The 22,734-nt window shown below is 53.7% G+C and overlaps 8 protein-coding genes across 8 annotated transcripts; 4 read left to right on the top strand and 4 right to left on the bottom strand.

Moving 5' to 3' along the window:
• Positions 1 to 87: 87 nt before the first annotated feature.
• On the bottom strand, positions 88 to 1,558 carry PG998_003381 (phosphatidate cytidylyltransferase; the record flags this gene model as incomplete). The annotated part of the gene is made up of 2 exons (XM_066870199.1): positions 88 to 129; positions 185 to 1,558. 2 exons carry the CDS (start codon positions 1,556 to 1,558, stop codon positions 88 to 90), a joined length of 1,416 nt encoding a protein of 471 aa, XP_066733949.1.
• A 1,371-nt stretch (positions 1,559 to 2,929) lies between these two features.
• On the bottom strand, positions 2,930 to 5,368 carry PG998_003380 (DNA repair protein Rad26; the record flags this gene model as incomplete). Its single annotated transcript, XM_066870198.1, is given in 4 exon segments — positions 2,930 to 3,946; positions 3,996 to 4,217; positions 4,287 to 4,477; positions 4,492 to 5,368. The coding sequence occupies 4 exon segments, from the start codon at positions 5,366 to 5,368 to the stop codon at positions 2,930 to 2,932; spliced, it is 2,307 nt and encodes a 768-aa protein (XP_066733948.1).
• Positions 5,369 to 6,063: 695 nt separating this feature from the next.
• Positions 6,064 to 7,008, top strand: PG998_003379 (uncharacterized protein; the record flags this gene model as incomplete). The annotated part of the gene is made up of 4 exons (XM_066870197.1): positions 6,064 to 6,262; positions 6,358 to 6,838; positions 6,890 to 6,905; positions 6,958 to 7,008. 4 exons carry the CDS (start codon positions 6,064 to 6,066, stop codon positions 7,006 to 7,008), a joined length of 747 nt encoding a protein of 248 aa, XP_066733947.1.
• Positions 7,009 to 7,658: 650 nt separating this feature from the next.
• Positions 7,659 to 8,961, top strand: PG998_003378 (uncharacterized protein; the record flags this gene model as incomplete). Its single annotated transcript, XM_066870196.1, has 3 exons — positions 7,659 to 7,885; positions 7,937 to 8,472; positions 8,546 to 8,961. 3 exons carry the CDS (start codon positions 7,659 to 7,661, stop codon positions 8,959 to 8,961), a joined length of 1,179 nt encoding a protein of 392 aa, XP_066733946.1.
• Positions 8,962 to 10,870: 1,909 nt separating this feature from the next.
• Positions 10,871 to 13,681, top strand: PG998_003377 (glycoside hydrolase family 63 protein; the record flags this gene model as incomplete). Its single annotated transcript, XM_066870195.1, has 5 exons — positions 10,871 to 11,093; positions 11,143 to 11,613; positions 11,670 to 11,770; positions 11,823 to 11,862; positions 11,922 to 13,681. 5 exons carry the CDS (start codon positions 10,871 to 10,873, stop codon positions 13,679 to 13,681), a joined length of 2,595 nt encoding a protein of 864 aa, XP_066733945.1.
• A 119-nt stretch (positions 13,682 to 13,800) lies between these two features.
• Positions 13,801 to 15,566, bottom strand: PG998_003376 (uncharacterized protein; the record flags this gene model as incomplete). Its single annotated transcript, XM_066870194.1, has 5 exons — positions 13,801 to 13,817; positions 13,891 to 13,931; positions 14,005 to 14,913; positions 14,994 to 15,352; positions 15,426 to 15,566. The coding sequence occupies 5 exons, from the start codon at positions 15,564 to 15,566 to the stop codon at positions 13,801 to 13,803; spliced, it is 1,467 nt and encodes a 488-aa protein (XP_066733944.1).
• A 1,129-nt stretch (positions 15,567 to 16,695) lies between these two features.
• Positions 16,696 to 17,491, bottom strand: PG998_003375 (cell wall protein; the record flags this gene model as incomplete). Its single annotated transcript, XM_066870193.1, has 2 exons — positions 16,696 to 16,976; positions 17,077 to 17,491. The coding sequence occupies 2 exons, from the start codon at positions 17,489 to 17,491 to the stop codon at positions 16,696 to 16,698; spliced, it is 696 nt and encodes a 231-aa protein (XP_066733943.1).
• Positions 17,492 to 19,614: 2,123 nt separating this feature from the next.
• On the top strand, positions 19,615 to 21,957 carry PG998_003374 (uncharacterized protein; the record flags this gene model as incomplete). Its single annotated transcript, XM_066870192.1, has 1 exon — positions 19,615 to 21,957. One exon carries the CDS (start codon positions 19,615 to 19,617, stop codon positions 21,955 to 21,957), a length of 2,343 nt encoding a protein of 780 aa, XP_066733942.1.
• Between the last annotated feature and the right edge of the window lie 777 nt (positions 21,958 to 22,734).

Here is a 22,734-nt window from a genome sequence, read left to right as displayed (position 1 = left end):
TCATCAATCGTGAAACCTCCCGTAGTCCTTTTCCCCATCTCATTCCAAACATTGTTGGGTTTCTCTTCATAATACCGAAATGCCTTCTCACCTCTTAGCAGGTAGAGCGGCATCAAGGCAAGTCATCACCTATGATACGATTAGCAAAACTCGTTAAATTGGCGAGTTGGAGTATTGGACATACCGAATGGCTCCATGTACCCTGGTTCTCAAGGTAATGGGCCATGCCACGCATGAGTTCTATCTGTTCCGCAGTGGACAGGCCTGTAATAGCCAGTTCCATCACTTGACCGTAGTTGATGTTGTTCAGAGCAATGAAAGTATGGTAGTAGATGTATGCGAAGAATCCCATGATAAACTGGCAATCCATACGATCGGTCATGCCGCCGTGTCCTGGGATGGAGTGGCCAAAGTCCTTGATCTTGAAGGTTCGCTTCAGCCCAGACGCGAAGAAACCTCCGAAGGGCGCGATGAGCGAAGCGAAGGAAGCGATGATAATAGCGTGGATCTGCATGGGTTCCATGGTGAACGTGAAAAACTGTTGGTAGCCATCAGGGAGGAAGAAGAGGTCTGTGGAGGGCTTGAACGTGTGAGGCTTGAAGACAGGGTTCGGTTCGCACTCGAGGCCGGTGAAAATGTTGGCCCCAAGATCGGTAACGGGGCAGATGAAGTACTTGGAGCGCATGAGGAGGTTGGTCAAGCCGAAGGCGAAAATGACCGTCATGACCCAGGCGCCGACAAAACCCTCCACCGTCTTCTTAGGCGACAGTTTGATCAGCTGCGTGCGACCGAAAGTGATACCGCAGATGTAGGCGAAGATATCGTTGGTGATGACGAGAGACGCGGGGAGGAAGAACCAGATCATGCCCTCGAAGACGTTGTTCATGACGAAGTGGGCCTGGACAACAATGAGGTACAGAGCCATGTGCGTCCACGCAAAGTTGGTGAACTGGAACTTGAGGTGGCCGGCCTTGAGACTTGCGACGAAGAAGACGAAGCCAATGACGTAGAGAACAAAGCTGATGAAGCGGTGGTGGGTCGCAAGCGGCAGCAGGACTCGGTCGACCAGAACGATATGCTTGAAGTAGTAAATGACGCTCTCGCCATAGAGGAAGTACATGGTAGTCGCCAGCCAGTACCAGTTGAGTGTCTTGGTGGCCATGATGTTGCGTGCCCGCGAGGGCATCGAGGCAATGGCGATGACCTCCTTGAAGGACACGATCTGGACCGCCGTGATACAAGCAATGATGTAGATGTGGCCCATGAACAGGGCACCGAAGAAGCCGCCGATCATGACAAAGGTCCAGAACGTCCGCACCAGGAAGTTGGCCTTCTTCTTTTCGTAGTCCGTGGGTTGAAGCGGCTGCTGGGCCTGGTCTTGCGGTTGGGCTCCGGCTTTCGTTTCGTCAATCTCTCCGAGCTGCGACTGCGAGGCCGTCATCCGTTTCCGGATGGGCGAGCCCGAGCCGTCCTCGCTGCCTTCGCCGAAGCTCGAGCGGCGGCCGTCTGCATTGCCATTGCGATGGGGGAACTTGACCCCTCGACGCGGTTTCGACATGGTGATTTTTCGGTGTGGGGGAAAGTCGCACCTCGCAGAGGCAGGATTAGATTGGCGGGGGTAATGCCGAGCTTGTCGTGTCTTTTCAATCGCACTGGAGGTTGCGGTTGGTGCCGGCGGCTGCGTTCACTTGCTGAGAGGTCTCGATCAAGGGCAGCGAGACAAGCAGGAGGGCAGACAGAATCGTCAAGATGGACGGGAATGCAAAGATGCGCAATGCAATGCTGGCCCCAAGAAGCTGTGGTCCCGTTTCGAACAGGCGAGATTTGGGGTATGGGGTGGATCCGGTTCTTTGTCTTTTGTCCTGTCCTTGGCGGATTTCAGGCCTATTGGGTCCCCAGTAAAAGTAAAGCAAGGTGACCTAAGATGTTGCGATCAAGATTTAATAACCCTGGGCTGCCACGTTCTCAAATGATATGCGACGGGGGTGTCCAAGATATTAACAATACCGAGCAGGTGAGGAGCTCTCTCACAGAGGGGATTGTTTGGAACGTCGACAGAAAAGAGAAGGGGAAGGAAAGGCCTGGATGACGGATCTCTTGGCTTTTTTCCCCCGTGTGTGAGCGTGTGAGTGTGTGTTTTTCTTTAGAGCAGACTACTACATCATCCTGCTTTTTCTGCGTGTATCGTCTTGTCACTACTCACATCCTGCCTGCTTGTTAGGCTGGCAGGCCCTGACGTAGACGTCAATGCTTGTAGCTTAGGCTGGCTTGGCGTTGAAAAAAACGCTTGCGGCGGTGGTTTAGTCAGCCTAGGCGTGGGCGCGTCATCAATCCGACTGGCCGAGCTGGCGACTGGTTTAATTAGTGAATTTCACATGTTCCGTCGCTGCCGCTCCACTGTATATGCACTATGTATGCCTACATTTGTTGTATTGCTGTACCTCCCAGCAGTGCTGGCCGCTGACTACCATGTAGGCTGGACAATGGGCTTCTTGACCTGATGCTTCTTTTGTTACCCTTGTATGTCAATTGAGGAGGCAGACGATAATGGCATTCTTCGCACTTGATTGCATTCATATTATCCACAATCCACAATAAACAGATGAGCTTGTTGCAACAAATGACATATGGGGGTTTGATTTGACTCCGCGGCTTCCGCGACCCTAAGGACCTCAAGCGTCGGCAGCTGAAAATGTACACATACAAGCTGGTGCCCAATTTTGATGGATTTCCTCCTGATTCTGATCATGACCCTCTTCGCCTGACCTGCAACCATATGATGCTGTCTAAATCCAGACATATATAGATGCCAGTGTGATGCCGTTCCGTTCCGCCCATAGTAAACTCCATGGTATCATCAACTTATAAAGCACAACCGACGGTTTATGAAAATGCGACTACAAGAGGAAGCCCCCTTAAAACATCCAACTCACCCACCAAAGAACTCCCCGAGCTCGGCGCCCTGCTCTTCCGTCACGATCATCTCGAGCAGCTCCCGCGCCAGATCTGCCGTCTCCTCGCTGACGCCCTCCTCGGCGAAATTGAGCCGAGCCAAGCTGAGAAGGTATTTCTGGGACCCTCCCGTAAAGCCAGCCACCTTGGCCGACACATCGAGAATCTCTTTGTTTGCCTTGTCCGTGACAATGGTGTGCAGCAAAAGCATGGTTTGTGCAATCAACGTCTGGATCTCGCTAGAATGATCGGGAGCCCGGATCAGACTCGCAAACAGTGCGTCGTCCTCCTCAGTCAAGGGCGGCGAGGGAGGAGGTAGTCGGTAAGCATTGTAGGTCTTCTCCCCGTCGTAGAGCTCGTCGATCGACCAGCTCAAGAAGATGACAATACGCGGAATGGCCAGCTTGTGTTTGGCCAGCTCGCGCATGCCGAAGGGGGAGGTTGCAAAGGAAGCCAGCGTCTGCAAAGCGGTATGCCGAATTGTCCATAGCTTGTGGTCATCAACGCCCGGTGCTTGGGCATTCATGAGGTAGAACGAAACGCGATCAATGATGGCGCTTGCGATCTCTTCATTAGAGCGTGTGGCATGCAATGTAGGCCCGATGGACCCCTCAAACGCCGAAGTGCATAGCAGTTTCATCACCACCAATGCATCGTTCAGCGCCTGTTTGTTGCTCAGCATAGTGAGGACAAACTCCACCACGATGGAGTCCCAGAACTCGGCGATGGAATCAGAGCCGCAGATTTGACATCCCAAAGCAGTGGCGTATAATAGCGAAAGAATATCACTGACTGGAATCGTTGCCCTGAACCTTACAAAAGTAGCTTCTGTAGGATCACCAGGTCCAGTGTGGTGAAGTCGCGGTATCGCAATCTCCGAGCAGCACTCTACACTGATCCTGATGAGCGACTCGAGGATATGAGGCGCGACACCTCCAGGGCTGAGCTGAAGTGTGAAGGACAGCAGAGACACGAGTTCGGCAATTGGGTCATACTAAAAGGGGTAAGCGATGAACCAAGCAGGTCTTTTGCGGTTTACTCACAATACCCTCGTGAAAACTCCGCGACCACAGATCAACAAGCAGCTGACACAGTTCAATTGGGAGACGCATGGGGTCAGTAGGATCACCCATAGCAGCGAGCTTCTGGAGGATGATTGATGCCAAGCTCTCTGACGGACTGGACGGTAGACTGTAGCCAGCGAGGACATCGAATGTCAAGGGGCGACCATAAGCAGAGCAATGGTTTAAAACAACCTTAAGCAGCTGTACAGCATGATTAGCACCAATCCATCAAGGGCGAATTAATAGCAGCTTAGGCATTGATTTGCTTACATCGAACGAGTGACTGTCCGTCGGGACATGGGCGGGCTCACGGACATTAGCAAAAGAGCCAGCCGAAGCCTCGTTGCTTTCATCAGCCATGATAACGTCCTCCGTCGTCTCCAAGGCCATAACCGGGCTATCGACAGGAGGCGGTCGTTTCCTCTTCCATTTAGTGGGAGTCCTAGTCAGTCTGGCCGGGGCTCTGCCACCACACTTGCGACAGCTCCTGGGTTCCTGCCTCTCGTGCCTTTACTGGGGCTGCCTGCCATTTCGACATCGTCAAAGCCGTCAGCGATGCCCCACGTCTTAGCAGCGTTATTCTTCTTGGGAGTCCCGCCATCCTTATCTTTCCTCTTCGCTCGGCCAACCTCTTCTCTCAGATCTCTCTTCGTGAACTCGAGCTCTGTAGTGGCGGTCTTCTCGGCGGCCTTGGCCGCCTCTACAGCTCGCTCCTGCTTGGCGACCTGCTCGGCCGTTTGTTTCTTCAAGGCCTGAAGTTCCCGGTCGTGATCCTGCCGAGACTTCTCCAGTCGGGTGCGCACAATGCCGATCTCGCCGTCCTTGCTTTGAAGCTTCAGCTGCAACTCCTTAATCTGGGCTTGTAGGGCCAGCTCCTGGGGCGTTGGGCCCGCCTGGTGCGGTGCCTGGCTGGCTTGGTATCGAGAAGGGATCGTGGGAGCTGGTCGCGGCAGCACATTCGGTCCTCGCAATTGGGAATAGGTCGGGGCTTGCGAAGACCGAGAGCCCACGTTGACGGACTGATTTGGCCTTGAGTAGGGCTGATTCCGAAGGTGGCTCGCCGGTACAGGCACAGGTCCACCCCATGCGTCCTGCTGCACAGTCTGCTGTGGTACTATTCTGGATGCCGTCGACCCAACAAACGACTTGTTGACAGGCAAAACAGGGGCCTTGTTGCGGGGCGCATCGTCGATGACGACGACATCATCGTCGAGGTCGTCGTCGTCGAAATCATACTCGGCTTGCTGGTCCTGGGTGGGCTCGATTCTCTTGGCCTGCGTGAATTGGATGGCATTGTTCTCCAGCTCATCCAGGTTGAGCTCATCGAAGCCATCGTCGGAAAAGTCGTCCATGTCGACTCGGTGAGCCAGTAGCTCCTATATACCAGCCCATCGGCACGGCAATTGACTTTGCCCCAGCTGCGTACTCGGGGTTTTGTTTCAGCGTTGTTGTTTGCATGATACAACGGCTTAGAGACGAAATTGGAGGTAGCGCGCGCTGGGCAGACACGCTTGTCCCACCAAAAACAGCGCCCCCACCCTCCAATCAATTAAAGTACGCGAACACCAACACCACGGCCTGCCAGTTTGCCATCGATCATGATATTTCGTACCTCTTCTTCGGTCTTACCGTGTGTGTAGAATCCATCTCTGTAACGCAAAATTACAACCGGCTGGGCACACCAACGACTAGTGCGTGTAAGCCCATAGTTACAGTGCTGAACGCCGGTGTCATGCATCTGCCACCAGCCCTTCATGGTTTCTGCGTAACGCCTGCGTTACTTGTTGCGTCTGACAGGTCAATCATGTGCGCCGTCGATGATACTCCCTTATAACTGATAAAACGATGCTGTACTGCTTTGGGTTGCACCCTCTTGGGTGTACGCGTCACACAATGCCGTGGTTTCGTGAACGTATACCTGTCCGAGACCTAGGTTATAGGCAGGACATATCCTCCATCGCTCTAAACCCTTTCAATCTTCCTTGGTGTCCTGCTTTTTCATGATTCCTTTGATACCCTTGCTTATGAGAGATTCTTGTGCCTTGTCATGCCGCTTCGGGTCTTCTCGTCGCTCGACAAGGGTCAGGGTAACACACTGAAGTCGACACGCCAGAGCCATCGGGTGTTGGATATTCCGTTCGCCATGGACATATTATACAACGAAGATCGGCCAGACCAGCGTGATCTATCCCGAGTCAAATCACAGATGAGGGATGGGCCATCTACAAATCAAACTTTGGCATCTGGTAATATAGAACCCCTATAAGAAGCCGAATCACCCTCATAGAAGCTCGTACTGACGGCCTTTCATTGTAAGACACCCCATCCACCACTTCGTTAGCGCCCTCCGAGTCCATAAAGGAGGCAACGCCGGCTCCAACTTCTTCCAACTCCTCTAGCCACCCATCGCCAGTTCCTCAGTCCTCAGCGAGCAATGGGCCATCACCCAACGTCGTTGTTGGAAGCATCATCGGATGCATCGCTGTCCCGATTTTGGCCCTGCTAGCTATTGTGTGGTGGCGTCGCCGCCGACGTTGGCGCTTGAGCATGGGGTACGACACAAGATTCGGAAACTTGCCGTACGCTCCTCTCCGCTCGCCTCCCGGCAGCAGCGGGCATGGGTATCGCGATGCTCGGTCACCCCCCTACACGGATGGGATCCCCCTGCGGCCCTTTAAAGCAGGAGGGGGTAAGACACGAGCTCATCCCAAAGCTGTACCGCCGGTCTCGCCGTTCAGCCCTGATTATAACAGTGAGCATGGCCAACCTCCGGCCGCTGTTGATAACCCCCCGGCACGACCTGGACCTACAATGAACAGGTGGTGAGACGCTTCGGGGGTCGTTTAAAATGAGTTATGTGCACGCGTTTGGAGGTTTATGCTGGCATTGGTATGATTGGTTGGGAAGATGGAATCGTTAATGTCAATGTCAATGTCAACAGTACTTTTTCCAGATTGATATTTCACCCACGCTCGCCGCAGAGAACTGGTGACCATAAAACACCTTCGATGTCCTAATCCGTTACCGAGCTGCATGGTATCTACCACGTCTAAGCTGGCTTGGAAAAGAAACATTTAGCTGTAGGCGATCGCGGTAAAAGCATCTGCCTATCATGCGATAGTGCATCATCACGTGGGGACGGAGCTGATGTTAGACAGCCAACCCGTGTTTCCGGAGGTGCTCAAATCAGGGGGCGGCTTTCGAAGTTAATAACCCAAAGTGGCAGGTCATCATGGCCGGGCGGCCACTTAGCGGCCAGGGACGGGACCTCAGCCAGACTCAGCGCTGAAGTGGCGATCCACCCTGATCAACCTCATACACACGTGGGGTTCGTCTCATCCAGTCAACTGCCATCGTTCCATCAGACTGCCATCAGGCCCGAATTCAGTGCAACCTGGCGCTGAGGCATGCGCGCCCTGCTGATTGGCCGCTCAGCCTCAAACACGGCAAATGAGGCTAATCGTAGTAATCGCCAGGATGTGTCCGTTGGTGCCGATCCTCCAAACGGCCCCACCCGCGACTGCTGGCCGGACATCGCTACTTAAGCTTACTCGCGCCCCCCAAGGTCATCCATGATGGCAATCCCTCCCACAGACAGTCCGTCTTCTAGTCCCTCTTTTTGGTCTTCTTTTCGTCGTGATCATGTTCTCGCGATACCTTCTCGTCGAGGCCTCTCTGGCCGTCGGCGCCGCCATGGCTGCTGGCTCCAAGTCCTGCCCCGTCGATTCGCCCCTGAGCTGCCACAACTCTACCGCCGTCGCCGACACGTGCTGCTTCAACGCCCCCGGAGGCCAGATGCTCATGACGCAATTCTGGGATACACACCCAGTGACGGGCCCTGAGGACTCATGGACCATGCATGGGCTTTGGTGAGACATTTGATGTTGGGCTGGGGACTGGTTGACTAACGAGATATAAAGGCCCGATAACTGCGATGGCAGCTTTGAGAGCAACTGCGACAAGAACAGGGCCTACAAGAACATCACTCAGATCCTGCAGGGGTCAGCACCAGACACTCTGAAGTACATGCAGGAGTTCTGGAAGGACTACAAGGGTGACGACGAAACCTTCTGGGAGCACGAGTTCGGCAAGCACGGCACTTGCATCAGCACCCTGGAGCCGACCTGCTATGCGGATTACAAGCCCACGCAGGAGGTCGGTGACTACTTCACCCGAGCTGTCACCCTGTTTAAGGCGCTTCCCAGCCACGAGTGGCTCTCGGAGGCGGGCATCGTCCCCTCCACCAGCGCCACCTACACCCTGGAGGCCATCCAAGCCGCCCTGAGCGCCAAGCATGGCAAGCCCGTCGTTATCAACTGCAAGAACAAGGAGCTTAATGAGCTCTGGTACCAGTACAACATCCAAGGATCGGTTCAGGACGGCAAGTTCACCGCTGCCGACCCCGTCGGTTCGGGCTCCACCTGCCCCAAGACCGGCATCAAGTACCTGCCCAAGGGTTCCGGAGGAGGAAGCTCCCCCGCGCCCGCGCCCACCACCATGACTACCTCGACCGGGTCTGCCCCCACCAGCACCACCGCGACCGCCGGCCCCGCACCCACAGGCGGTGCCGCCCCTTTCAGGCAAGGGCCGCGTTTCCGTGAGCACCTCCGCGTCCCAGGACGGCGGCTTCCTGATCAGCAGCGGCGCCTGGTACCGCTCGAAGGGCGCCACGCCCGCCACGTACACCGCCACGCCTGGTAGCGACGGTGCTACCTTCACGCTCAGCACCAGCAAGGGCAAGTGCGCCGTCCAGGAGAAGGACGCGTCCTTCACTTGCGGTTCCGGCGTGTCCGCGGCCAGCACCTTTGGCTACGACGGGACCCACCTGACCTACGACAGCAAGGACACCTTCTACGCGGACAAGTTGCCCGAGAACAACGACCAGGGTGTCGTGTATGCGACGCAGAAGGCGGTGTCGTTCCAGGCTAGCTGGACCGCTGTGTGAGATGGATATACGCGCAAGAGCTTTGGCGAAGACATGTATATTTCTAAATGAGCTCGATTTATTCAGCATATATTATATATATTCAGGCTATATCTGTGGCATTTAACTCCTGCATTTGTACCTCTCAAATACCGTTGTCGACGCACTGGCCCGGCTACAATATTCACAGACAGATCCCAACCTTTTGGATGGATCTGACTCTTATTCATTATACGCCTTCCGAAGTCCTTCTATATCTTTAGGAACTGTAGTGTTCCGCAGTATTTGTGGCGCTTCCATTCAGGGGTACTATTGACTTAAATGGGCCTCCAGGCTAATAATTGCAAGGCAACATAGCAATTGTGCTAAACCAATAAGGGTACTCACACAAAGCACTCAACCAGTCTGAGTCCATCTAAAAACCAACAGAGATATCAATACCTGGAGAAGACATGTGGCAACCCCTGTTGTCACTCCCGCTGGCATTGCCGCCCCTTGGAGGTCCTCAAGATGATCACGCAGCCACACTGGCACGAACCACAACGATACGCCCAGTGTGACTGACACAAGGACACACACTGGAAGAAATATGGCCCAAAGCGAGTATTGCTCTCCGATGTGTATCCCAAAGGCCCTAGCCAGTGGCTCGGGCATTCCCCCTTTGTGTGGGCTGGCAGACTTCTCGTGAGATGGGTCGACGTGCCGCAAGCCGTTGGATGCGAGAAGAAGTACCAGAGCTCATTTCTCGGAAACTCGCGCATGTCTAGAGGCCATGGATTTGGAGCGTAGACGTAATCGTTATACTCGGGGTCAGATTCGAGTGGGTAACGCTGTTTGTCTTTGTGGATGGAGACAAAGTGTAGCTTCATTTCTTGATTAAAATGAAATATCTGCAACTATTATATTCTTATTAGTGGCTAAATATAATGACGGTGGATAAACGATAAGCTCACGCGGTAGAATCGTGTACCAGATGGTTGCTTCCATCTATACCATCTATTACATGTCTTCTTGTAGGCTTCTCGTATGTTGGTTATGGTTCGTTCGTCGTCGATACCAAGGCCAAGCGTTCGAGCAATGAAAGAGTTGTGCGCAAGATCTTTACTAAGGAACAAAGCTGGCTCAGGGTTTAAATTCCTTTGTCCGGAGTCCCCCTGAGGTGCTGTCAGCGAGACATTTGCCTCTGACGGGGAATTTCTTTTCAGCCATGGAGGTTGAACGTTTTGGGCATTTGAGTTGAAAGTCATTGTATGCGAGGTGGGAGGCTGTCTCTGATCCGGTATCAGGTCAGATTTTGCAGTTCCTGGATGAGCTGCCAAAAAAGCATCAAAGATGTCGTTGACTTGAGGCGGATAGCATATCTAGAGACTGTCTTTTTGAACGCGGTGCTATCGCTGAGATACTGCTGAGCGATCTTGGGAAATATCACCGCCACTGAAGGCCACCAAGACAATTTGCATCCGGCATCAAACTCGGTATTCCTCTTGATTCAAGATGTGCTCGGAAGACGATGAGGATAGGAGGACAAGAAGGCAACAATGAGCTGTTCCCCATGCAGTATGCAGTGACTCCATCCCAACTGGGCTGCGTGACATGTGGGGCACTCAATTATTGGAATGCGGCATCTGCATTAAACAAACAAACATTTCATTCAACAATAGACCGGTGGGTTGTGACGAAATCAAAACGGCACAAAAGATTTTAGCACCCAAGAACGTGTCCATGTGATAGCAGGTGGGATTCTCCTTGATATGTATATGCTGAACTTGGGAACTACAATTGAGCGTCAATGCCCCCTACCTAATAAGCTGACCCCACTCCCGCGCGACAGCCAAGAAAGAGCCATGGAAATGCTGGACACGGTCAATCCGTCAGCCCGTTCGTGGGTGAATCAACAAACTGTCGCTGACTTACATCTCCACCCTTCGTTATGTTCTCTGTAAATCGTCTGGCATCGTTCTGGTCTATCCTTATCTTTTACACCGCCGTCGCCTCAGCGGCATCAGATGGTCGAACGACCGCCAAAACCAATTGGCGAACATGGGCGCCATACCGGCCGAACCTGTACTTTGGGGTTCGCCTCCCCGTGCCCGACTCCCTACTCATGGGCTTGATGTGGGCCCGCGGCGATGACGAGAATAGCATAGTGCGATGTAAGTCTCGCCCCTCTCCTTTAAATCGACGGCGAAGGAAGGCTCAAAGGCGCTGATAATCAAAACGAAGCGCTTCGCGACACGTGCGAGCAGGACGAGGGAATGTCCGGCTATGGCTGGACCAAGTATGATGTCCGGTCCGGTGGCACCCAGCTCATCCACGACCAGGAGCTCCAGCTTGATGTACAGACGGATTTCACCAAGACGCCAGGCGGTGAGGCCTGGGCTGTCCGCGTGAGCGGTACTCCAAGGGCCCTTGTCCCTAACTCTGTCAAGACGATGGTCGCTTTTCATCTGGCGGAAGAGAGTCTCAACTCGAATGAAGGCAAAACACTGGGGTGCTATGTAGACTCAGAAGCTTTGAGTGCCGACCAGTCGGTGTATGTTGCGTGCCAGGGCGACTTTCCCCATATGGGACACTTCGAGTTCTGGGCATCCGGTAGGGCTACCAACAAGCTCGTTGGAAAGCCAACGGTGCGCCGAGCTACTGTACCCAAGAACAAGATATGGAAAGCCAAAGGTAAGTCTCCTTTCAGTAGATCTACGGAAATCAAGCTTACTTGGACCCAATGGAAGCTGCTCTCGTGGATAATATCAAAGCCGGCGACGATACTGTTTCCGACGATCTCGGCGGGAACATGCAATTTCTTCAAATGACCTTCGAAGGCCCGTTCCAGGTAGGGTTCCCCCAATTTCCAGCTTACATGGCGTGAAGCTCATTTCTTACAGGTTGACTTCATCTACAGCCCAAGGGGATCCCATCTAGAATGTAAGTTTACATATATTGAGTGGGAAGAGGTAACATCGAATGCACTAACCCCCTCGCAGCTACTAATATCACCACACTGCTCAGCCTCTCCGAATCTCAGTTCGACGATAGATTACGGAAGGTGTTCCCTGTTAGCAATGCTTTCAAGAGTGAGGCGTATACCAAGTTCTCGTCAAGTCTCCTCTCGAACCTACTCGGCGGGCTAGGATACTTCTATGGCGATAGTAAAGTCGACAACACCCGAGCCCCGGAGTATGCAGAAGTGGACATGGATTTCTGGACCAAGGCCGAACACGCCATGTCGCGGGCTGAGATTACGACTACGCCACCAGCCCAGCTTTTGTCCTTCACCCCTTCTCGGCCGTTTTTCCCACGGGGCTTTCTCTGGGACGAGGGTTTTCACCTACTTCCCATCATTGAGTGGGACCTCGATCTCGCCATTTCGGTTATACAAACATGGTTAGAGCTCATGGACGACGATGGCTGGATAGCACGCGAGCAGATTCTAGGGCCCGAGGCTCGCAGCAAAGTCCCCGAGAAGTTCCAGGTACAATACCCACACTACGCTAACCCACCTACGCTCTCACTCCTGCTTCCCCTTATCATGGCCAAGGTCACCAAAATCTCTCCGTATATTGGCCACCCGTCACAATACGTAACCATTCCTTCTTCTGGTGATGAGGAGAACTCGGACCTGCTTGGGCTCGAGAAGCTATACCCTCTCTTTGACAAGCATTATGAGTGGTTCCGTCGCACTCAGGCGGGCAACTTCAGCGCCAATTACCCGCGACCCAAAGGGGTTGCATCTGGGGAAGGCTATCGATGGCGCGGTCGCACCCCGACCCACACCTTGACGAGCGGACTCGACGACTACCCGCGTGCGAACCCACCTCACCCAGGTGAGCTGCACCTCGATGCCCTTGCCTGGGTCGGTGCCTCCGCCAAAGCACTTCTCCAGCTTGGTCGCCATCTTGGTCTTGACTCTGCTGTGGCCAAGTACTCGAAGCATTTCGAAGATATCAAGCGCAACCTGGATGTCTTGCATTGGGACGAGCACTCGGGTGCTTACTGTGACGCTACAGTTAGCTCCAGCGGAAAGTATGCGCGGGTTTGCCACCTGGGCTACGTGTCACTCATGCCGTTCCTCTTGGGTCTGATGGATCCAGACCACCCGCACCTCCCCGCCTTGCTGGATCTCCTTTCCGATCCCGACAAGCTATGGTCACCGCACGGCCTGCGTAGTCTGAGCCTCGCGGACGAGTTCTACGGTAAGGATGAAGACTACTGGCGCGGTGCCGTCTGGATGAATATGAACGTTCTAGCCGTGCAGCAACTGCATACTATCGCTGTGGCCGCCGAAGGCCCCGAGAAGAGCCGCGCTGCTAGGATCGGTGCTGAGCTTCGACGAAACGTGGTGCAGACAGTCTACGACAGCTGGGCGAATACCGGGTTTGTCTGGGAACAATACAGCGACAAGACGGGTGAGGGGAAGGGGAGCAGAGCCTTCACTGGATGGACATCATGTACCATTCTACTCCTGGGCTTGGAGTTCCCCGGTTTCGGGGCCGAGGACAGCGGGCAAGGTACTGGAACATCTGCTAAGCCTGGTGCCGCAACTACAATAGTCAAGGTTCTTGCTGTTTTTATCTTGGTCTTGGCTATTGCAGTCCTAGTGTTGGTTACTCTGTTGCATGGGCCTCGCATCAAAGGAATGTGGGAGCACTGCAGGACCCGACTCGAAATGGCGACGGGTCGTGATAGGGTCACATATGAAGAGATCATCAACTTGGATGATCATGATCTATCGCATACCAACTAAGAATCTTCAAGCGAGTCTCCAGATCTCACTACAACCAATCAGGGGAACCCATTAATGATATTTTACAATCGCCGCACAGCAAGGCCGTTCCAGTATGCATCGCACCTGGGCCTATCTATTCACTTCCGAGTACGAACTGTGTCTCGCGTGAACTGGTAGCCCATCTTTGGGTTTCGACAATCCACCAATACGTAATCCTCTGTACATACGGTCGCCCCGCAGACGGTCGATGTTGGCTTCCGTGTAGCCCCTGTGTCCGATATTAGTACATGGAGCTTTGAGCGTATTTGCCAAAGAGACGCGCTTGGATTCCAGTAACTTACTGTATCTTGTCCCACTCCTCCCAGGCCGTTTCGAAATCATATCGCCGCGCAACATGCACTAGAACAAGGCGAATCTCCAACAAGGCCAGATCTTTGCCGATGCAATTCATGGGCCCATGCTCAAACGCCCGCCAGGAGTACGGCACGGGGAACAGGGGGTCCTCTTCACCCACCAGCCAACGTTGGGGTAGAAAATCGTATGGCCGCGGCCATAAATCCGGCCGGTAGTGAAGCTCCCAAACGCCGTCAATCAGGTCGAACCCTGCGGTCGAGACAGGGGCGCCTCCCTCCTCGGCGTGCAGGACGGTCTCGTCGCTGCCCTCGCGAAACGTGCCGGCCAACGGATACATCCGCAACGTCTCTTTGATGACAGCGAGCGTGTACGGCGTCTCGTTGATCTTGTGTGGATGTTCAAGCAAAAGGGCGGGCGCAGCGAGGGGGTCGGCGCCGAACACGGCGTCGTGCTCCTCGCGGACCTTGGCGAGAAACTCGGGATGCTTCGATAGCTGGTACAGAGAGAAGCAGATGGTGCTACTGGTCGTGTCGTGGCCGGCAAAGATGAAAACCTTCAGATTCGAAATGATGGTGTCGACAAAAGCCTTATCGGGCTTTAGGGGCTCTCCCTTTCGCTCGCAGTTCTCCTGATACCGCTTGAAGACGAGGTCGATCACTGTCTTGTCGTCGTAAGTCGTACCTTTACTGCCCATGGCCGCGATGCGGGCTTGCACTTTCGGCATCAGTAGCTCGCTCATCGTGTTGTGATTTCTCCAAGCACGGTAAATTAAGATAGGACTACAGGATCGAAGTCTATTCCACGGAGTTCTTGGCCTCATCTCGAGGATCTGCGTTTGCAAAGCATCGCGGAACGGCCCTGGTCCGTCTACGAGCTGTTCGCCGAGCTTCACATCTCTGCGGCGGGGCATTAATACAACACAATAGTAACCGCTCCTCGTCCGCATCATGGATGGGGTGCGGGGGCTTGCACTTACACTGCCACCCTGGCAATTACATCGAAGGTCAGACTCGTCGCCCAATCCTCCAGTTGAAACACCTTGCCCCAACCGGGCTTGCCGGTTTGCCGTTCGACCTTGGCCGTAAAGATGCCAATCTCCTCGAGCAGTGCCGGCATATGCGTCAGCAGGTTTCGCGGGAGGAAGCCGGGCGCGAAACGCGACCGCCAGACGCGGTGCGTCGGGAGGTCCGTCGAGAGTAGATCGAGACCGAGCGAGACGGGCGTCATAAATTGCCGCGAGGTCTGTCCGCGCGTCACCGCCTTTACCGTCGTGAACTGCTGGCTCAACCTCGGGTCGCTTACGCGCAGCATAGCCTTGCGCATCGGCCACAAGTCCTATGGACTCTCGGCGTCAGTGTTGCTCTTCTGCGGGACTTAATGGTGTGTCTCAGGGGCGAAAATCGCTTACCAGAGCCACGAAGGGCGGGCACTGCTTGGCGCCTGGGAAGTAATCACGCCAGTGCTCGAGTATCTCGATTACAGGCTCGCTGTGGTGCGCATCCTTGGGGAACGTCTTCCGAATTTTCGCCAGAAGGGGAGGTGACCCCATAGTAGCGAGTGTGGCTGGGCTATCGGCTATGAAGATTGCAGAGTAAGTAAATACCACTCACAACCTCCAAGGAGGGGGCTCTGATGGGCGCCTAGTTTCGGCGTCTTTTTCTTTAAGATAACTCATCGGCCTGCTGTGTTCTCGTAGGATTACTGGTGTTACACTTACCACTCCCTGGCGGATGAATTTGCGAAATTTGAGACGCTCGCGTATGCCAAATCCGATAGACTGGAGAAATATAAATACCGCAAGGAGTAGTAGCGACTGCAGAACCACCCGAAGACTGCCTTGCGGCAAGCTGGGGATATCAAACTCCATCGGATGCGATAGAGATCAAGCTAACAGGAGGCCCTGCTAAAAGACAAGACCAAACTGACAGCACCGACTCGGCTTTATATCCAAAGTCTATTGCCACGCGTCCACGAATCTCGATTACTCGAGTGCGGAGTGAATGAGGGGTTGATACCCACACCGTCCGAAAAGGCCGGCGGCGACTTCGGATTTCGTCAAGAGCCGAATTGAAACGCAAGGCAGTGCGCAAGGGGGCTTTATTGGTGATACCCCCTTATCAGGCGACTCTAAAATATTACTTCTCACCACCCCAGCGAGACGGAGTAATTGGCCGGAGCAACTGTCTCGGTCTTTCGGTCATCAACACTATCCCTAGAAAGTCCTTGTTGCACCGCATGCTACGTTTCACCGAGTGACAGGCCTCATTTAGAATCAGTCGAAGCATTGCCATACATCCGTCATGTACTTGGTCATGAGGTCAACACGTCACTGCCAGAAATAGATACAAGGGAATCAACTGAAAAGGTTCTATCTACTGTCTATCTATACAAAATCTATAAACTTGAAGCATAACAAAAACCCGAAGAGACGAGTCACAGGTTACCTCCGCCAGATCCAACCCTAATGAATGAATCACTTCACAAAAGAAAAGTGGGTGTTGAGAGAAGTCTCTGTACAGGCGGCCTTTGTTGAGGCGCAGTGGTAGGCGGTGTCGGATGATCTGCGTCGAGCAGGTCAACAGGACGCCAATCCATTCCTTCCCCCCTGATTGTCGAGCCTTTCCAGCAGGCAGGACTGGGCTATGTTCTGGGGATGAAAATGAACCCTGTGTATATGTTTACAACAGCATGGTGGCGGCGGCGGCGGCTAACGCGAGGACACCGAACGAGGCACTCATGGTGCTGGCACCGCTCTGGGTCACCTCCTGGGCCTTGTGGGTGGTTTCGGCACCGCTAGGGTTGGCGGAGACGGCGGTTGCGTTTCCAGAGCAGGCCTTGAGCTTGTCGTCGAGGACGCCGAACTTGGTCTTATAGGCTGCGGCCTGGGCCGTCTCAGTGGCGGTACCGTTGTTGGGCATCTTGGACGCCACAGTCTTCATGAGCACACCGACGTTCTTGCCTGTTGATGTAACGGGGTTAGCCAAACGCTGATATTATGCAGGTCGTATATTTGGAGGGATTGGTAATGCCAAAAGTAAGAAAGGGGTTGAATGGCTTACCAAGGCCGCCGAACCAGCCCAGAACGGGACCGCAGATATGGTTCTTCTCGAAAAGGGGCACCTTGCTGTCAAGGATGCTGATGAGTTTCTCGCCGGACTCGCCAAGCTTCTCCGCGGTGGGCTTGAAGCCCTCGGCCTCACCCGCGGGGATGGGACCCATTTTCTGGCAGGTCTCGGTTGCAGTCTTGACCGTGGTCAAGGACATGTCCATGCCGCTCTTGATGTCGCCGCCCGGGCCACCGGAGTACTGCTGGCAGACCTGGTTGAGGCTGGTCAGCCCCTCGAGAACCTGGCCCAGAACGGTGTTCATGGTGCTGAGGTCGCGCTTCTGAGTAGCAGAGTGGGGGAGAGCATTCAGCTGCGCTTCAACGAGGGCAGTGGCAGAGAGAACGATGATGGGGGTGGAGAACTTCATTTTGTCGATGGGTAATGAAATTTAGTACAGAGAGAAGAAAATGATCGAATTTACAGAAAGCTAATGGAGGATATCGAAGAGAAGACGAAGAATATGAATGATGAAGGAAATATGCTGTGTTTGTGTAAGCGAACGTTGATGGAGTGTGAGAGTGAGTGGTTGTTGTCCAGTACCGCGGATACGATAGCCGACTATATACCCACGATCGGTTACTGAGCACATGTATAAACATGGCGTTAGACTGAAGCAGGATTGTGAAGAAAGACGCCGTGGCTGTGGTAAAGATGTGTAAGTTTCTAAGGATCGGTGGATATGACGAGGCGTCAACGTGGCCGAAGTTACTTTCACTCCAGGACTGGTCAACACACAAACACAGCCATGTTTGTATGCAAACACAGCGGAGAGGCTAGCCACTACTCTCATTGCTATGAATTGAAGTCAGCAGAATATGGCTGGGCACTCTCGTCGTTGGGCTCGGTTCGGGAACGCATTCCAGCGCCCTTCACAACCATGTCTGTTCTCTTACTTGGACCTGGATCGATACCAAAGACGCTTGGGTAATAGAGAATTTCTACAACATGAAAGCGCAGGTCAACGGTCCATGTGCTTGGGTAAAACGAACACTAGAGGATGAGGACTATGGGATCCTGCTCGACATTGCTAATCTAAACCTGAGGGTTACGGCAGTTAGGGTTTGAGCACCTGGGAGTTTTCTGTACAATACCTTGGAATAAGATAATCTTCGGTCTTCCACGTGAGCCTCATTCGATGGAAAACGCAGAACATTCTAGAGTGGCCCGGCATGCACTACTTCAGGAACCAGTCAAGCTTGGTCGAGCTCAGCCCAGCCCCTGAGCCCTGGCAGCTGCGACAGAAAGCTTCGCGCATCTTCGCAATCCCTCGGAGGAGCAATCATGTTCCTGTACCGACTTAGGTTCCCTCTATATTCCCCCAAAGCTCCGGATCGCCGGAAAGGCACCGACCAACTGCGAATGCAACATTGGTGATTTGGAGAGATTGTGCTTGAACCCAAAGTGCTTAGACCCGGCAAATGCTCTGAGCTACTTATCGTGGGTTGATGCCGAGATGAATATAAAAATGACGAGTAGACCTTTCAATAATTCAGGCTGTTGCTCAACCACAGCACTTCCAAAGGGAGTGGAATCGATACACCGGATTCGCCGGTAGTGTCGAGACGAACGTCGCCAAGATTTGCTGTTCAGGCTCTTGATGGCCATACACTCCACGCCGCCAGTGGTGATACTCTGGACTCGCTTCCGGCGACAGCTTTTCTTCGACGTTATTTACCTTTGGCCCTTTACTTACATACCGATTCCTTCTAGAAGCTGTTCCAGCGTCTGGCGCCCAATGATAGAAACCTCAGACTAGGTGTTGATGGAAATAGGGTTCAACTATGCCAAACCCCGTTCACATAGAACCAAGCTGGAGCTAGGCTTTGGCGCCCTATACGGATCTTTCGCCGACGACACATGCCTTGACAAATATTGGAAGAAATGCCAAATCCCGGTGCGTGGGAAGATTGCCATTGAATGGCAGGTGCCCGTTTCCCGGGCGCGACAAGATGCTCTGCTTAGATTTGCTGCCGGCGATTACATTTCCGCTGTTTTTCTGATCATTGTGAAGGAAGTAGCAGCGACGTCTGCTTCATTCGAACGTAGAGCATGTTGAGATGTTGAAATATATCCTCGGAGGTTTACGGTCCCGGTTTCCGACGCTTAAACCGGCACCCAAGCGTCTGCCTGCACCACCTAAATTTAGGTAATCTTCAGTGACAGCGCAGCAATGGAATTAGTGGCATATCGATAACAGTGATGATCCCCAGCTTCGACGCCCAAACGGAATTATCGATTTGAGTGTGAGGCCGAGCCATTCACTCCGAAACTCAGACGCATCTGCAACTCTGCATTGTGGTGTTTTTGCTCATTTTTGTCGCGTTCGTGCCTCTGCCAGCAAGCCCGACCTCGACAACGACCATTGCCTGCTGCCCCTCTGGCCTGGCATTTCAGGATACGTCACGGCAATTACGGCTGGATGCAGATGTCACGGCTACTTTGCGGCCATTGAACCCTATCTCGTACGCTTCCAGTGCCAACCGCGACTTCATGCCGTCCTCTCACCATGACTCGCCCTTCGAGTCAATACCATCACCTCCCATGGCCGCATCTGCCTTCAAGGCCCAGAAGGGCAGATATTCCCTAGCCGAGGGCACGCCCCTGGCGCAATCCGAGATCACATTGCCTTATCGAAGATCGGCCCCGTCCGCCGCATCACTCTACGCTTCGACCCTATCCCCGCCCGGCTCGCGCTCGTCTTCGCCCATAGGCCGCCCAGCCTCTCGCATCGCATCTGGCTCTATATTCGGCGGGCATGGCAACAATGCTCTCGCTCTCGTGGACGGCGCCGGCGACAGCCCGGGCGATCCGCTCAACATTATCCTCAAGGCTTTTGTCCCCAACGTTGCGGTCTACGCTTCTGAAGATACCAACCTTCTCCTCCGAGAAAAGGGTTTCGAGCATGGGTTGTGGGAAATACTACGTCCGTTTGGCGACCGTGTGGCAGGCAAGGTTATCATTAGGGATAGTAACGGCTTGAGTCGCACATACGAGGACTACTCGGTACACTTTGTTCGCTATGGTGAGGGCATAGAGCATCCCGAGCCCATGAACAGCAACCTCAAGTCTTCAGTACAAGCAGAAAAGACAGGCGGCGCATCAGAAAAGAATTCTGGATCGGAACGAAACCGGAGAAGAGGCGGTAACGATGCAGATGTCGAGGCCGTCGTGGAACGACATCTGTCATATGCCGAAGAGTCCTTCGGCATTTCTCCTCAACTCATGGACCCCAAACAGGGCTTGGACACCGAGACGCCTTCGCCCTACTATTCCTTGTACCTACGCCGCCTACTTTCCGGCTTACCACTTGTACCGTACGAAACGTTCGCGCATCCTGTAGCTTGCGTGATAGCCATAAGCTCTCGAAATCCATCCCCCATAGAAACACTTCGGCGTCTTTACAATGATACAAGCGCTGGCGAGAAGCGACTGCCTAGCTGGGTGGACTCGGAGTATCTGCGGTATTACGTGCTGGTGCACGACGAGGAGAAGGATGACATCACGAAATCCATGTCGTTATTTGAGCAGATGAAGCGCAATCTAGGGTTACACTGTCATTTGCTAAGGATCAGGGGGACGCAAAGCGCTGCGACTGACGATGACAGCATACCGCTTCCCACAAGTGAATGGATGTCTGCGGCCGAGGAGTTGGCAAACCTTCGAAAACACGACAACCAAGAAGACTTTGAAGATCCCACACGCTACATATACGAGTCCGACGCAACTGCGATCCGCACGTTCATCCGTGAGATGGTGACGCAGTCTATTGTCCCGACAATGGAGCGTCACGTCTCAGTGTGGAATGACCAAGTGGCCTCGAAGCGCAAGGGTGTAACTGGGCGAATAATGGGTCTCACCAGGCGTTGGGGATTCGGCAATACGTCCAAATCATCCAGCGGCGGCCCGGGATCGGGAACCAATTACGACATGCTGGGATTCTATCAACAAGACTCGCCCGAAGCCATTATGAGGAAGTTGGCTGACTACTCCTTTATGCTGCGGGACTTCAAGCTGGCATACTCGACCTACGATATCCTCCGGAATGACTTCCATGGCGATAAAGCATGGAAGTACCACGCGGCTACCAACGAGATGGCTGCAATCAGTCTGCTGATAATGCCCCAAAGCATTTCGTCCAAGACGCGCACCGAGGCGACGGACACCTTATTCGAAGCTGCATTCTACTCGTACCTCACCCGTTGTACGGCCCCGTACGGAGCAATCCGGTGTCTTACGCTTGGTCTTGAACTGCTCCGTCTCCGGGGAGGTTCCGGTATTGATGAGGCAGCGAAATGGGGCACACGTCTACTGGAAAGTAGGATCGCAGGTCCAATCGGCGATGCGCTCATCAAGGAGCGGCTTGCTGTTTGCTACGCGTCGAAGAAGGGCATGGGCACTCACGCCTGGGGCTCTCGACGGCGGAAGTCGGCAATGTGGAGCATCCTTAGTGCAGAAACATGGTTGGTTCAGGCGAAATACATACAGGCGCAACGGTGCCTTAACGAGGCACGGAAGATGTATGGCGACTTGCCAAATGACCAGGGGCAGGGGATCGACCACTTTGCCGAGGCAAGCGCGTTCATGCTCGAGATCGGTCGCCAGCTGAACCACCATCTCGAGTCCAACGACCAAAGAGACGATTCCAGCGACGATGAGGCGTCGGAGCCTGTGGATGAGGAGAGCGAGGTTATGAACGAAAGAGGCAGGCGGATCAGCACCTTGGGCCTGCCTGGGGCGACGGCAGCAACCCTCGAGGCTGCTCCTCTCCGGAGCCAAACGACTGATGAAGACGACGATGTAGATTCCGGCAAACCCAATGACGACTTCGGTTAAGACACACATTCAATCTGGGATTAGAATAGAGCGGGCATGCATCCATTGGGAAGGCGGTCTTTTTTATTGGCGACTATAATTATAATGCATTAGGAGATTTCTCCTAGACGAGTCTTCAGACTACTCACGATCAGATTCATCACTACACCTGTGCAATGCCACGCTTCTTCAGTCTTCCTGCCCACACGCCCTCATGCGCCTAAACCACCAAATAGGATGGCAATGCTTTACGAGGTGTAGAGTACTGTAATACTCTGCAACTTCGCTTATAGCTAATGCAACCTTCCCCAGATTTCCCGAAATATTGGCAATATTTATTGAATAAGTACCCGGCACCCCTCTCGATCTGGCACCCGAGAAATTCTCCAAGATTTCCCATCAATCTGTGGGTTGGGTTGCGGTTCAGGCGAATTCAGCCGCGTAATCTGCCGGTGCATGGTCGCCTGCATTGCGAGTCTAGACAGCGGCAAATACGATAGGCCATCGCTTAGTCTAGCCACCACTCTCAGAGCGACCATTGGGCAACAAAAGCAATGCTGGGGTTGACGCGGGTCACTCGGTCGCCAAGTCGGCGCCCCTGGCCGCAATAACGGGGTTATTCGAAGCTTCGAAGCCCAGCACACTGCGAGCCGGTGAGGCAGTGAATTTTGCCCAGGCGAAAGCAAGCTTCTTCCCGCTTCTTCAAGCATTAATTGAAGCATGCGACAGAATTCCAGGTGTAGCAGTACACAGTCAAATTCTCCGAAACAAGCTTTTGGCTATTGTTCTTTCCAACGT

This window comes from Apiospora kogelbergensis (genome assembly GCF_038363985.1).
Source record: "Apiospora kogelbergensis strain CBS 113332 chromosome Unknown utg000002l_segment0_segment0, whole genome shotgun sequence".
In the NCBI taxonomy this organism is placed as follows: Eukaryota; Fungi; Ascomycota; class Sordariomycetes; order Amphisphaeriales; family Apiosporaceae; genus Apiospora; species Apiospora kogelbergensis.
Note: the sequence above shows the minus strand (reverse complement) of the source record. Positions and strands in the feature narration are given on the sequence as shown.